The sequence below is a fragment of the Rhinolophus ferrumequinum genome, chromosome 12 (assembly GCF_004115265.2).
Source record: "Rhinolophus ferrumequinum isolate MPI-CBG mRhiFer1 chromosome 12, mRhiFer1_v1.p, whole genome shotgun sequence".
NCBI lineage: Eukaryota > Metazoa > Chordata > Mammalia > Chiroptera > Rhinolophidae > Rhinolophus > Rhinolophus ferrumequinum.
This window is the reverse complement of record NC_046295.1, coordinates 81,766,805-81,781,092: the sequence shown is the minus strand read 5'-3', so window position 1 is coordinate 81,781,092 and position 14,288 is coordinate 81,766,805. Positions and strand designations below refer to the sequence as shown.

The following is a 14,288-nucleotide window of genomic DNA, read 5'->3' as shown; positions in this document are numbered from 1 at the left end:
ACAGGCCCAGGCACATTTCTTCTGGAGCCCCAGCCACGTGGGCTCCCCCAGGCTAAGCTAAGCGAGGGGGTGTGGGGACAGCAGGCTTCACTCGGCTGAGTGCCTTCTCCCTCCCTGTCTGCTGCGGGGGCGGGGGCGTCCCTCTTTATGAGAATCCCAGCCAGCACGTCCCATCAGCCACGCTGCCGGGACCAGCTCGGGGTGGGGGCACAGAGGGCTGCTTTCCTTTGGCGGCAGGCACCCTGGACAGCCTTCTAATTCTCACGGCTGCTGGGCGGCCCTTGTCTGAGAATGCCCTCGTGGCCTGGAGACACTGGGCAGTGGGAAAATGGTCAATGCCACGGGGAGAACGGTGGTGGATAAGGCAGGGGTTCCCAAGGACACCACCCCACAACCTTAGGGGACTCAAGGACGGTTCTACTTTGTTCCCTGCCTCACAGGCTCCACCCCTTCCAGCTCTGTCCCCTTCCAGGTGGGGCGTGGGCCAAAGTGGGCACAGCTCAGAGGCACGCTGTGCTCCGTCAAGCTGGTCAGAGAAGCAGTGACTGACACTCTGCAATGAGGCCGGTGGCCCTCGGGTGGGGACAGCAGACGGCAGGTCTGCTGCCTGCGTCGCCCCTTCCCAGGCCTCGGACCCTCCTGCGCGCTGCCCTCCCGGCAGCACCTCCGGTGGCTCCCACGGTCTAGGGCTGCGCTACAGCTGCGTCCCAGCCCCTGTCCCCGCCCATCACCCTCTCAGCTGCTCCCATCTGCATCTGATGAACGTGAGGACGTCCATCCGGCTTGAAGGCCTTGGGTCCATTGGGCACAGAGACCCACAGTCCTAAGACGCTTCTCGTCACCTGTAAGGCACAGCGCTGGCAGCGCCATCTGACGCACCTGTTCTCCCTTAGGGCCAGAGGAGCCCTGGGGGCCGGGGAGCCCGCGGTCACCCTTTTCACCCTGTTCACCCGGAGGGCCGATGAGTCCAATCAGGCCGGGATGACCCTGTGGGACAGATACAAAGGTGTGAGGGGCCGTCGTGGTGCTGGTGCCTCATGTCTAACCACGCGGGCCAGCTGGATGTGGCCGCGCGTCCACGCCATGGGATGCCACCGAGTCACCAGCCAACGTGTCCTGGAGCTGAAATAAGCCACAGGGCAGGCTGGGGACAATACAGCAGCTCTGAGAAGATAAAAATCCTACCGAAGAAACGGGGAGACACAGATACAGACACAGACCCCACGGATAAAAGGGGCTGCTGGGGGATAACACTCGTGCGCGGCTTTTCCCAGTTTTTCTATGGTAAACACACACCTTTCGTTACGAGGAACAGAAGCTACATTCACGGACTTTGCGGAGAGTCACAGCTATTTGTTTTTAAAAGAAAAACCCTCCACATGTGCTCACATGAGATTGTTTTCTATGAGCCCGTAGAAGGCTCTGGAAGGGTTCCTCCAGCTTCTCATGACCTTGGGGACTGGGGTGTGTGGGGGTGGGTGTTAGAGTGGAAGCACAGAGACTACACACTGCCTTTTTCCCACAGAGCGTACAGCCTGGCTCGTATGCAGGCTTTACGTCTGTAGGTAGCTCAGTGTTGACAGAGAACCACCCCAACTGGAGAGGATGAGGGTTGCCACCCGCAGGCTTCCTGCACACTCCCAGTGGGAAGGACTGGAGACCCACGTCCCGGGCAGGCGTCTGCTCCTCAGGTCCTAGACACCCTCAGCTGGGACCTCTGTACCACGTGGGCCTCATGGGTCCCTAGCTGAGGGCAGGGACCGAGTCACAGACTGTTGTCTCTGTGTCACGAGCTCTCGGTGCCCGTCCCCAGCCTGCAGCAGGCACTTGACAGATATGGGTGACAGATCAGTATTCCGTGGTGTTGGAGGGCCGCGAGTCACAAACAGAGGCAGGTGAGGGCCATCTTACCTTTTCCCCTTTGGGGCCAGAATCTCCTTTGAGGCCGGGGAGTCCTGGGGGACCCTGCAGGAGGAGGTGGCGGGGTCAGGGTGGCCTCCCAATCCCACCCTCCACCACTGCTGGGGGAGCTCCTTGGGAGGTCACTCACCATGGGGCCAGGGGGGCCGTCGGGGCCTGGGGATCCCGGGAGACCTTGTTCCCCCTGAAACACAGCCAGGCCTGAGTGAGCCACCATGCCCATCCCCACGCCGATGCCGCCCCCCCCAGACCTCCCCCGTCCACTCACCACAGGGCCGGGGATCCCTCGCAGGCCGTCCGGCCCGGGCTTCCCAGGGGCCCCCTGGGGGCCAATGGGGCCAGTCTTCCCAGGAGGGCCTTCCAAGCCAGCTTCTCCCTGCAGGGCGGCAGGCGGACACAGTGGGACACACATGCTGCAACACTGGCCACCTTGGCCCAGGACACTGCTCAGAAACCCGAGGGAGCCCTGGCGAGAACTCTGGAATCCCCCCGAGATCCGTGGGCTGCCCCAATTCTCCCCATTCCTACGAAAGCTGCCTGGCCGATTCGTCATCTCACTGATTTCCTCAGCCAGCTGGGCTCCCCCGTCTCTCAGGGATCCTGCCAACTACTGTCACCGTGGTCACAGCCGGCCCTGAGCTTACACGGGACACGGCCGCCATTTCTGAGCAGGCGTGGGGCTGTCTCAGGCATGACGGCATCGCCAGGGGAGGCAGACGGTGCCACGTGGGGTCCCGGGAATGGCCCCAAAGTGCTCTGGGTGGCAGGCTGCACGTGGGCTGCACAGCGGCCCCGGCATCCCATCTTCTCAGCCCGTCGTGTGCACGGTCAAACCTGGCTTTGCGAGTGAGGCAGCTGAGGTGCGTCCAGGTCAAACGCCAGGCCCGAGGCCACACCACACCCGTGGCTTCCTGACACCAGCACCCTCCCCTCCCCCAGGCAGGCAGGACAGCCTCTGTGACGTGTCACACACGTCTGCACATCCCACCCAAGGCGGCCATTGGGCAAGCAGCTCTCTTTGGAAGCAACACAGTCACAGCCGGGCCCAAAGCACGTTACCTTGGCTCCTTTCTCTCCCTGTCTGCCTTCAGGGCCTGCGGGCCCGGGGGGACCCTGAAATGAGCAAGAGAACGACACGTGACAAGTTGGCTTGCGGGAGGCGAGTGGTGAGCTCAGCGTCTGGAGGGAGACAGGCCTGGGAGTGGAGGTGCATGCAGGTCGCTTCCGGGCCGCTGGCCAGGCGGACACAGGCCCTTGGAACGAGCCAGAATGACTCCAGGCTGGGTCAACGTGGGGAGGAGCGCTGGCTGCCGTGAGGGTTGAGGGGCACAGCCAGCAGCCCCGTTTATTGCAACACCAGCAAAAGGCTAATTATTTGATGTGCAAAGAAACGCCTTTTAGCTTGTTCTGGCTTCTCAGAAGGCTTGACCCGGGGAAAGCCAGTTGTTCAGCTCTGTGGGTGTTTTCCTCCCATGGCGGCCCTTAGAATGGTGTTAGCACTTGGCTGCTTCTAAAAAGAGCGGGTGCATCGACGTGGCGGGCAGCCGAGTGGGGAACACACTTCAGAAGCAGTTCCCTCGTCAGGGCTGCTTTGAGTGCCGGGGTCCAAGCCGAGGGCAGGGAGGGGATGGACCCGCTTCATGCAGGAAGGTGGCAGGCGAGGACACGTTGCACACTTATTTACCCTTTTTCCTGGAGGCCCAGATGGACCTGGTTCACCAGTGGGGCCCGGGGATCCCTGGTGTCAGAGAGAAAACATGGATTTAGGAGTCGGGGTCTGTTCGATGAAGGCGTGGCAGGTCTGGGCTGGGCTGAGGCAACAACACACTGAGTTTCCACCCCGTCTGCCCTGGGCCAGCCCTGTCACCGCCTCTCTCTTCGGAGCAGGCACGTCGTCTGGAGTTGACAGCTCCGCCCTCTGCACGCAGAGCTCTGGCCACGGCAGCAGCAGGGGAGCCCTGCCCACCCAACTCCTTGCTGCGTTTCAGAAGACACTGCCCCACCTGCATACCGATTACTCCTGCCTCCATCCACACCTCTGGCCGCAGGCTCTGCCTTCCACAGAAGTGGACGCGGAGGCACGGGGAGGACAGGCCAGGACTGAGTGGGGGAAGTGCAGACCTGGCCTCACAGCTGGGTCCCTAAGCTGCCTTCGGTTGCTGCTTACCTAAAATCGGTGGCATTGGCCTGTGCCCGTGGGTAGGAAATCCCCAGCAGCCCTGGCCATGGGGGTGCAGGGTGGGGGAGGGAAAGCTGTGACGCCCCTCGGGGTCGCCCCCAAGGGGGGGTCTCCTGCAGGGGCCCACTGGGGTCATTTACACCCCAGACAGACTTGGCTTGAAGCAGTGTTTCAAAAGCTCATCACCAGGTGTGAGAAGCAACGTCTAGGTGGTCTCAGCTGAGGCGCCGATGTGGAAAGAGCCCTTTCGAGGGGGATGTGCGACCAGTTAGGCAGGGATGAGATCAGCCCGGGGCTCGCGGACCCCTGCCTGCAGGGCCACAGCACGACCGGGCTTGCATTTCCCTCTGTGAAGAGGGTCTCTCAACAGATGCTCAGAGGGAGCCCATGGTCCCTGGTCCGGTTAAGAATCAATATTAGAAGGTAACCGGCTTTGGGTTTTTCCCGGAAATGAACAAAGCTAGCTGCAAATTCTGAATGCACCAAGGTCGTCCACAGGGTCCCAGGGCTCATGGTGGACTCACTGCGTGCCCGGGCTCGCCATCATCTCCTTTGTCACCAGGGGGACCATCCTGACCCTGTGGGGACAAAAGCAAGTTCCTTCACCCTCCTGGATGGCACTGAGTCCATGTCCCAACACCCTGTGAGTTCCCAGTCCCATCCTGAAAACCCAAGCCCCTCTGGTGGGGCTGCAACAGTGCCCTCAGATGTGGGGACGCTTTCTTCATATAACCACCAGAACAGGGGTGCCGTAAGGAAAAGCACCATGCCCTACAGAGAGTTCATAAAGGAGAAACCATCAGAAAGAAAGAGAGGGGGCAGGTCAACGTGGTAGGGAACTGGGGGCTCTGCGCCCTGAGCACCTACCGCGGGGCCGGGCTCTCCGGGGGGACCGGGGTCTCCGGGAAAACCGACGGGGCCCTGAAACCAAGAAAGAGGCAGTTCCAGTGGCCGGAGTGTGCACGGCCGAGCCATCGCTGGGTCAAGACCACCTCCCTCCTACCGCCCCCGAGAACATTCAGACGGTTCTGACACTGCCGTGCTCTTCACCACCTGGAGCCTTTCGCGGACACCTCAGTTGACTCACGTAACAAAACAAGCCTGGAAGCGGGCAGGCAGGCCTGGTCCTCCCGCTTTCCGGAGGCCACAGTGTGCATGCCCACACACCCGCTCCTTAGCCCTAGGCTGAGATGGGAACGTGAGACTTCTAGAACGTGCCACTCACAAGCCCCTCCTGGTGCCGAGCCAGGGCAAGCCTCAGGATGGGGCGGCCGCCCAGCCCAGCACGCTGCCTGTCCGCGCGCAGGACATCTGAAGGTCTTCTCCCTGCCCCACCTGTCCTCACTGCACTGTTTGCATCCAGGAGCTAGTATGACACCCTCTAAACTAGAAACACTTCCCCAAGACACTGCGGATGAGTGCAGAGGGTCTAGGCCACAGGGCCCCGCCCCCAGCTTCGGGGGTGCTACTCACAGGACTGCCTTTCGGACCGTCATCTCCGGGAGGGCCTTTGGGTCCAGGGGGTCCTGCAGCACCAGAAGGGCCGGCCTCACCCTTCTCTCCCCTTTCTCCTTTGGGTCCCTGCAGGGAAAGGCCGGTTTTCGTGTTCCCGGAGCCGACCAGGCGCGCAAGGTGCTGGCCTGATGCGTGGCCCTCACTGGCATCACAGGGAGAGGGAGTGTAGTCCTTTCTCAGGTACCTGCCAGGCCCGGACCGTGGGCCAGGCGCTGGGCTGGCGCTAATCACACTTCTTGTAACAGCCTAGCTCCTGGCACTGCCGGGCGGCCGGAGGAGCCCACCAGCTTCCTGGGCACTCTGAAGCCAAGACTTTGCCTCTAGGTAGGAAGGACTGACCCTGAACTGGACAGCAGGCTGCTCGGACCCGGAGGGGCCCGCCCACTCGTGGTGCTCTGGCAGAGGGAGAGCTCTGTCCTCCAGCTGCCCCCTGGGCCGGAAGGAACGCACATGGGACCTGAGGACGGTGAATGTCCCAGGTCTGGGCTGAATAGGGGACAACCATCACCCCACATTTACAGCAGCCTGTGGAAGGGCCTGGAACACCACAGATGGCAGAGCAACTCCCAGCCATCAGTCGTGGGTGCTCACTGCTGATGTTTGCACACACGTGCACACACACAGAGACATGGGCCCGTACACGCTTACTACCCTTCCGTTCCCTCTTTCCACAGTAATTCCGAGAGCTGGGCACAAGAGGAGACATGGCTCCCATTTCGCGGGGGGAGCACTGAGGCAGAGCTTCTCACCAGCCCCCGTCCACGGCCACCCCACCTTCCCAGAGCCCGCTCACTCACCGGGGGGCCCCCTTCTCCGGGAAGGCCAGGCTCTCCAGCTTCACCAGGCTCACCCTAAGGAGGAGACACGTGGTCACGGCAGTGACAAGAGCACTGGCTCCAGTGTCAAGCATGGACCAAGTCCTCCCTGACGGTGGGCACCAGGGCAGGGGGACCCGGGAGGTGGAACAGTGGTCCCCGTCCTCTGACGGCCCTGGGATGGGAGGATGGGCACGTGAAGAACAGCGGTCATAGTCAGGGAAACAGCGGGGACCGTGACAGGCACACGCCCGCGACGGACACACGTGCAAAGAATGCGACCGTCAGCGGCTTCCAGAGACGAGCTTTGGGGGACAAGTATGAGAAGCTGGGTGAACGCGGTGCGAGAGCACTGCCGATGGGGGCAGAGAAAGACGCCCCTGAGCAGAGGTAGAGCGTCACTGCTCTGGGGCTGAGTGGTGCCCCTCCCTGCAATTTTCACAGCACAAAAAATGAACAGCAATGGAAGACGTCTCTCAATTTAACGGCTGATGTCTGAAAGAAAGTTCTGGAAATGGTGTCCAGGGAACACAAATGGCTGGAAGCACAACATGTCTTCTCTTTTACCCCAAGCAACTAGGACCAGTGCTTTAAAAGCAGTGTGAACTTGTGAGCACTGGAGTGGAGTCAGATTTGGGCACCACTGTGCCCGCTGCACACATGCATGTACACGTGTGCATACGTGTGAGCACACGTGAGCCAGGTGTGCTCATTAGCCATCTCTAGGTCCTAAGCCCTAAAGTGAATCAGGTCCGATGACGAGGACCCTGGGCTACGAGAAGACAGGATTTGGTGGCCATGGCAACTGCCAACATAGCCCCACAGCCCTTAGAGAAACAGGTAACTGTGGCGCTTGTATCGTTTGCAAATTCTGCAAAAGGTTGTCATGGGCAAAGAGGCCCCAGGTCCCAGGCCACTGCACGGATCTTCTAAGCTTCAAAATGCATCTGACAGAGACAGCCCGGCAAGGCACCTGCAGGTCGCCATACCTGCAGCTGGTCGGACACACACCAGTATATGTGTGTGGACACCCCCCACACCCCCACAGGTCATCCTCGCACACGAGCATGTCAGACACGACAACAGTTAAGGGGCCTGAGTCACCTTCTCTCCCACGGCACCAGGGTTGCCTATTCCACCAGGGGGACCTTGTGGACCGTCGGCGCCTGGAGCTCCAGAGGGTCCTCGGGGACCGGGGGGACCTGGAGGGCCCTAGGAGAAGGAGAGCCATTGAATAGAGAGAAAATGCAAACTTTCACCCAAACAGAAGTCAGCTGCCGTGGCCAGGGCCCCGCCACACTTACCATCTGACCCACGTCCCCCGTCTCGCCCTTCTCTCCTGGAGGTCCTGGCAGACCCTGAGAACAGGAATGGTCAGGAAACGTAAGTGTGTGAGTGTGTGCGTGCATGAGCGTGTGACAGGCTGGCGCTGCTCCATCCACTGGGCTCTCACTGGCTCCCCAGAGCCTCAGGAAGGCACTTCTACCTGCACCGCTACATAGGAGGATATACTGTGACTCCAGGTCTCAGAACCAGCCCAGGAAATAAGGAGAGAAATACGCAGATTCATGGACAAAGGTGCTTATTGTCCCATAAACAATAAAACGATGAGCCAACAGCTGGGAAGTGTTTGCATTTATGATGTCACCACCATATGCTGGAATACTGTGTAGTGACTAAAACTCGTGTGTTCAAACATCAATAAAACTGATGTGTTCAAAGAGCATTTAATGACTTTCTACATGACCCGTACTGAAATGGAACGGGAGTAGCTGGGTTCAAAGTTCCTGTGCATACGACGTGACTGAGATTTTTGCAAAAGTCAAATAATGTGACACGTGTGCATACGTGTATGTGAATACAAGCAGCTAAAGGGTATGAGAATGACATGTGCCCAAACGTGTACAGCTGTCATTCCTAGGTGGTATGTTTAGAAGTCATTTTTGCTTTCTTTTCTTACAATTTACCAGTAGTTTCCAATATTTCTACCACGAGCATGGAAATGTCACAGGTTAGAAGTCACTAATGTGAAGCTGTGCCACTTCGAATTTATGGGGAAGCCCCAGGAGGCCCCTGCAGCCGAGCCTTAGTTTCCCCACTCTTAAAAAAATGGAGAGGACGGCAAGGGGGAGGGGAGGGGAAGGGCGAGGCGGGGGCAGGGCAGAGCGAGGGGAGGGGAAGGTACAGCAAAGGCTCAGAACCACCTGAAGTGCACCACCTGCCATTGTGCAAACTCTACAGTTACCTGCAGCCCCACAGGTCCAGGGGGCCCAGGGAAACCTCGCGGACCTTCGTCACCTTTCTGCCCAAAAAGGCCCTGCTGGCCTCGAGGCCCTGGCTCGCCGTCAGCTCCCTGCAGGCAGATAACGGAGCCGTGGGTGAGGGCCTGTTCCCGGTACCCACCAGCTCCAGGGGTCGGGCTGTCTGAGCGTCCCTAACCGTAAGTACTCACGGAGGGGCCTGGCTGTCCGATGGGGCCTTGAGGACCCGTAGGCCCAGGTGGACCCTGTGGGGAAAAGACAGACACAGTTGCTTCCCAAGGCACAGGGATGCTCAGCGTAGGGGCCGTGCACCCCAGGTCATCAGTTTAGTCCCCACATGTGGCCACCACAGGAAGGAGTGCCAGTGCAACAGTGCAAGGTTCCTGTAGGCTCTGGGACTGGTGACACTCTTGGTTCAACCCCAAGAGCACCTTGCCACGGTGGTAGGGGCGGCCACCACCAACATCCCGCTAGAGGCCACCGGCAGCATCTTAACTCCTACCACTCACCTGTGACCTGGGCCCCAGACGACCCGATTTAAAAATGAGGGCTGAGCTCACACAGCTCATCTGTGGTCCAACCGGGGCCTGGCACCCTGACGCCCGACCGCGCACGCGTCCCAAACACACCTCACTGTCAGCACAGGGAGTGAGAGAGGGGGAGGCCAGGGGACGACGCACTGCTGTGCCTGGGAGTCTGACCAGCACCGGCCGGAGGCCCCAGCAAGGATGCGATCAACAACTGCCCGGGACACAAGCACCGGCTGAAAAGGCCCAACTGCACAGCAGACGGGACACGTTCCACGGCCACCGGAAGGAGCTGGCGGCCAAGGCACAGGGCTTTTGCAAGAACACAAAATCTGCTAGTATTTCTAGCAGATTTGAAAAAAACAAAAAACAAGAGGGAAAAACGCAGGGGCACCTGGCTAAGGTGCCGCCTCTGTCAGAACCTGGAGGCTTAGCAGCCCGCAGCTCGCAGGGCGGGGCTCATGTCTGGACCCCACAACCCCGAGGACAGAGGTGCTCAGTCTGCTTCATTTCTCAGAACCTGCCGGGGCCACCTGTCCATTTAGTAACAAGGGATCCCTCTCGGACGGATAAACATAGCACCACACACACCATGTCACATCCGTGCCTGCACATGGAGCACGCACATGCGTAGCCCACACATGCACACGAGTTCTTCACGGGGAAGAAAGCCCACCAGCTGTGTCCTGTCACTTATTGGCTGCTAATGTCGTTATACGAGTCCCAGCGCCTGACGTCAGCCACGCCTGTGCGTCACGCCGAGCATGTGGCCTGTGCCACGGCTCACCGGCCGTAGGTGGCCCTGCGCACGCCCCCATGTGGTCCTTACCTGTTCACCTTTGTCCCCCTTGCTCCCCTTCTGTCCTGGCTCTCCGATCTCTCCCTGCGGGAAGATGTGGAAAGACCCGTGAGGCAGCCCCAAGCCATGTGGACGTTCTCTGCTCTTCATCATTAATTTTTCTTGGAGATGAAGAATAATCTTTCCAGGGGTCCCTACAAATTACCTGAGAGGAACCGTTAACACATATTAATTTGATTTCCTCTTTTAACACGAGCGCTGAAAAGGCCTTGATCTTACGCTATACAGAATTTTAGTGGATTTGGAAATGTGGTAAACATTATACTGCAAGTATTTACTCTGTCACATTGGCTGCCATGACGATGCAATAACAGACAACTCAATTGCTGTGCTGCCAAAGAAGTGATTAAACCGTCCAGTGTGTCTGCGGAACAGGGCTGCTTCCGCCCTCAGAAGCAAGGCATTGCCTACGCTTGGAGGTGACGAAGTCGGAAGTGTCACCAGAGGGTTATCATACATGGGAAGTTGAATTGAGTGTCTTCATTAAGTGAAGTATACGGTACAAGCTGCCGCAGTAGTAGCGTCAGAGTTATGAAGCGCAGGCCTAACGCAGGGAGCTTGGAAAATGCCGGGAAGACGGTTAACAATAGATGTTGAGTAAAACCGCATTACATCGGGCCCCACACAGCAGGATTTGAAACCATGCAGGAGGGTCAGGGCATTTTCTTTGCTCTGACACTAACAGCCAACGTCTCCGGCAACACAACAACAACGCCAGAGGAGAGCAGATTCTAAGTTCTCGTGAGGTCATTAGTAAGGTAAGTTATAATATCGATTGTCATTACATCTCATACGTAAAGGGATCTCATTCACTACCCCTTACGTGTGAGCCATTCTGAGGTCATCTACTAACCCCGAGAAGGCTGGGTGGGCACGGGGTCACTGTCCCGGACCCCCCACACTGCCTGCAGCCCTTTCTGCAAAGTGACCCCCGACTCTGACCTGCCGGCCCTGGCCAGCTGGGCTGGGCACCGTTCTCTGCTCTCCATACCTTATCTCCATCTTCTCCAGGGGGGCCCACGGGGCCAGCCGGACCGGGGAGTCCCACAGGACCCTGGAGACCGTCTCGGCCAGCTGGGCCTTGTGGCCCTTTCTCGCCCTAAAGAGGAGAGAAGATACTGCTCAGACGTGGCTCAATTGTGGGAACGTCCTGCCCCCAGTTCATCCCCCAGAGAGGGGCCCACGGGCAGAAGTCGGCAGTTCTTGGGGGTGACCACATCCACAGTCCTAACGGGCTTCAGCCAGGGTCTCTGAGCGCAGCGTGGCACCAGCCACCTCTGAGCATCACGGCAATTCATCCTCACCCGTCCCGGAAGGGCTACTTTTACATGGGGAAACTGAGGCGTGGTTTGTGAGCAGTAGAGCCCGGATTCAGACCCGGCCCACCAGGTCCCCGAGCCTACGCGTGGAGTCATCTAAGGCTGGGGACCAGGAGGGCTGCGCGCAGGCCTCCACCCACTTCATTACCCTCAGTTCTCTGCAAACACCCTCCCCGCCGAACACATGCACGCGCACACATGTGCCTACACATGCACACATAGGAACACGTGTGTACACACGCACGCATGTACACATGTGCGAGCATGCACTCACACACACACACCGTTTTCCTTTCCTCATAATTTCGATTCATTCCCCTCATAACTGCTCCTTGTTAACCACAGAGGACCTTCACTAAGGTCTTGCTTTGCTCAACTTTACCACCACGACACACTGAGTGACTGGATGTTCTCACGCGAGCCCAGAATCCCTTTCTTCCAATGGATGCACAGAGTGAGGGTGCACACTCTGGGGACAGGGCACGGAAGAGGTTGCGCGTGTTCAGTGTCGGTCTAAGAGTGGCCACACTCACACACGTCTGCACAGCTCACTGCCCGCTCCCCATGCTCAGTTCCTACTGATGGAAATTTCTAACCTCGTTAAGCCCGAGAAGGCCGGGCCCACTGTGCTGGGGGCACCTCCCGCCCCACATCACTGATCAACGCTTGGAGATACCTGACCTTTTCTCAACCTTTTCTTCTCTCCGGAGCATTCTGGGGGAATGACAAGCTTTTAGTGGATAGTGCCACTCTCGAGAGGTTTCTGCTCAAATATTTACTCTCTTGAAACAACGAACCAAACTGTTCCTAACTGAATTTGTGTGTGTCCTATGTGCACTGAAGGTCCAGCAGGCGTCAGGTTTCTGACACAGATTCAGCTGGGTCACTGTCCTGGGTGCCTCACCAGAAATGGTTAGATGCCATCAAACTGCTGACAACACACTGAATGGTTCTTGATGGCGCGGGTGTTCCCGACTGCTTTCAGAGGGCGGTTCACACCCGGGGAGGCAACCAGGGTCCTCTCTCTACCCATGAGCCACCGAGAGCGAAATGCACAGGAAAACGCCACCTTTCTAAGCGACATCCATCAGCTCACACACCCTCACTCAATTGGAGACCTTGATGTCTCTACATCGATGTTTGCCGGTCCCCCCAGAACTCGGCCACTTTTGACATTCTGAACTCGGAAGGGAAGTTTGAGCTGAAATTTGTCCCCATGGCTGATTGGACTCGGAGCAGGTGGCAGTTTGCAAACTTCTGTGACAGCAGTGCCAAACATCGTTAGGTGAGTGTACGTCAGGGCAGTGAGGGTGTTCGTGAGTCATTTGGGGGGAGGGGGTGGGGGAGGGGAGGGCAACTGGCGAGGTGTCTAGACAAGGGGACTCATTAGTCTCCTTCCTGGAAACCAAGGTCCAAGAGCCCCCCACTCCCTCCGAGGACTCATAAAGCCTCCATGCTCAGGGTGGACCTCGTTTGGGGTGGGCCATGCTGGGGTTCATCAAGAGGGCAGTTGGTGGGGGTCCGGGAAGAAGCTTCTTATCTTCCTATCACACGTGTCCTTTGCTCCATACCCACCCCGAATATCCACGTTTCTCAGAAAAAGACCGGCATGGGCTTGGGCCAGCAGGGAAGGGCCGTGCACACAGCCAGTGGCGGTGGCTCATCCACAGGCGGCACCAGAGCCTGCACGTGGACCAAGGCCAAACCACGTTTGGATACATTGTCCCCAGCCCCTGTGTCTGCACATGATGGGCCACACATGTGCAGATGACAGCACCCCTCCAGCTCAAGAGACTTGCTGAAAGAAGCTGACCAAATATGGGACCCGCCCCCTTGGACCTCAGGGAAGAGCCTGGATCACACACACTCTTAGAGGACGTCCTCAAACTGCAGTCCCCTTCCCCATCCCATAAAAGCCCAGGGAAACACCCATGGGGAGGGACAGCTTTGGGCAGGAACAGGGTTTGGGAGGCCCTGGAGTCTCACGTCAGTACTTACAGGAGCACCTTTCTCTCCAGCCGGCCCTGGAGGTCCCTGAGGCCCAGGTCTCCCCGGAATTCCGATAGGCCCAGCGGCACCGGCCGGACCTCTCTCCCCCGGAGATCCCTGAGGTGGGGCAAGAAAACGGTTCATTCCAAAGGCTCTCAAACTGCATGGGTGCGATGTCCTAAAGCTCTGCCCAGTCATACCGCTCGCTTGCCCTCACTCAGGAGCCCACAGTAGTTCCCTAGGGCCCTTTGCAAGCACAGACGATTTGGTCCAGTAGTTGAGGTGCTGTTCCAGGCCCCCTCTTAGCTCTTCCTCGCCCATAATTCCAAGCACAGGTCTACCCGCCCCACACAGAGTGACTGAGTATACATCCTCCTCAAGCGTTTCCTGGAATGATCTCTTCCTGCAGCTGCCCCTTCTGAGGCCTGATCCCCTCTCCCCTTTGGGGTCTGCCGGCCCACCCAGCACTCTTTATGCCCTGCTCGTCCATGTTCTAAGGGGGCGCTGCCCCTGGAGTGCTGCTGTTGGCTGGGCACCTGGCCTAATTCTAGGGGACAGTGCGGAGAGATCACCGCTGCCTGGGTATCATCCTATACTTGGCCTTTATTGGAAAGAAAGGTGACATTTTCATTTCCACCTGACTTCTGGGTCATCATCTCTCTCAGATGGCCCAGACTCGGTTAGCGGAAAGGCGTATTATTTCATGGTCCACTCTCAAACCCAGTCAGGGCCCAGGGGTCACTCCTGTAGCCCCACATCTGTGCAGCTGAATGGGGGCTGTCAGACGGGCCCCATTGGAAGGACGGGGAAGTAAAGCAGATGTTATGTTTCCATAAAGTGTCACCAAGAACGGGGGCTTGGGGGTGGGCCTCTTGAGGGTGGGAAGAGCTGCACGTGGCCCTCA

At 58.5% G+C, this 14,288-nt stretch overlaps 1 protein-coding gene across 2 annotated transcripts in view; it reads right to left on the bottom strand.

The window, feature by feature from the left end:
- COL5A1 (collagen type V alpha 1 chain) overlaps window positions 1-14,288 on the bottom strand; it is a 153,290-nt gene that overhangs the window by 22,151 nt on the left and 116,851 nt on the right. For both annotated transcript variants that reach the window (XM_033122324.1, XM_033122323.1), the window contains exons 42-58: window positions 13,394-13,501; window positions 11,068-11,175; window positions 10,047-10,100; window positions 8,882-8,935; window positions 8,675-8,782; window positions 7,734-7,787; window positions 7,534-7,641; window positions 6,412-6,465; window positions 5,573-5,680; window positions 4,967-5,020; window positions 4,624-4,677; window positions 3,605-3,658; window positions 2,980-3,033; window positions 2,189-2,296; window positions 2,051-2,104; window positions 1,912-1,965; window positions 880-987 (exon numbers count right to left, since the gene is read on the bottom strand). In XM_033122324.1, coding sequence (XP_032978215.1) covers window positions 880-987; window positions 1,912-1,965; window positions 2,051-2,104; window positions 2,189-2,296; window positions 2,980-3,033; window positions 3,605-3,658; window positions 4,624-4,677; window positions 4,967-5,020; window positions 5,573-5,680; window positions 6,412-6,465; window positions 7,534-7,641; window positions 7,734-7,787; window positions 8,675-8,782; window positions 8,882-8,935; window positions 10,047-10,100; window positions 11,068-11,175; window positions 13,394-13,501 — 1,296 coding nt within the window. The remainder of the gene's footprint in view (window positions 1-879; window positions 988-1,911; window positions 1,966-2,050; window positions 2,105-2,188; window positions 2,297-2,979; window positions 3,034-3,604; window positions 3,659-4,623; window positions 4,678-4,966; window positions 5,021-5,572; window positions 5,681-6,411; window positions 6,466-7,533; window positions 7,642-7,733; window positions 7,788-8,674; window positions 8,783-8,881; window positions 8,936-10,046; window positions 10,101-11,067; window positions 11,176-13,393; window positions 13,502-14,288) is intronic.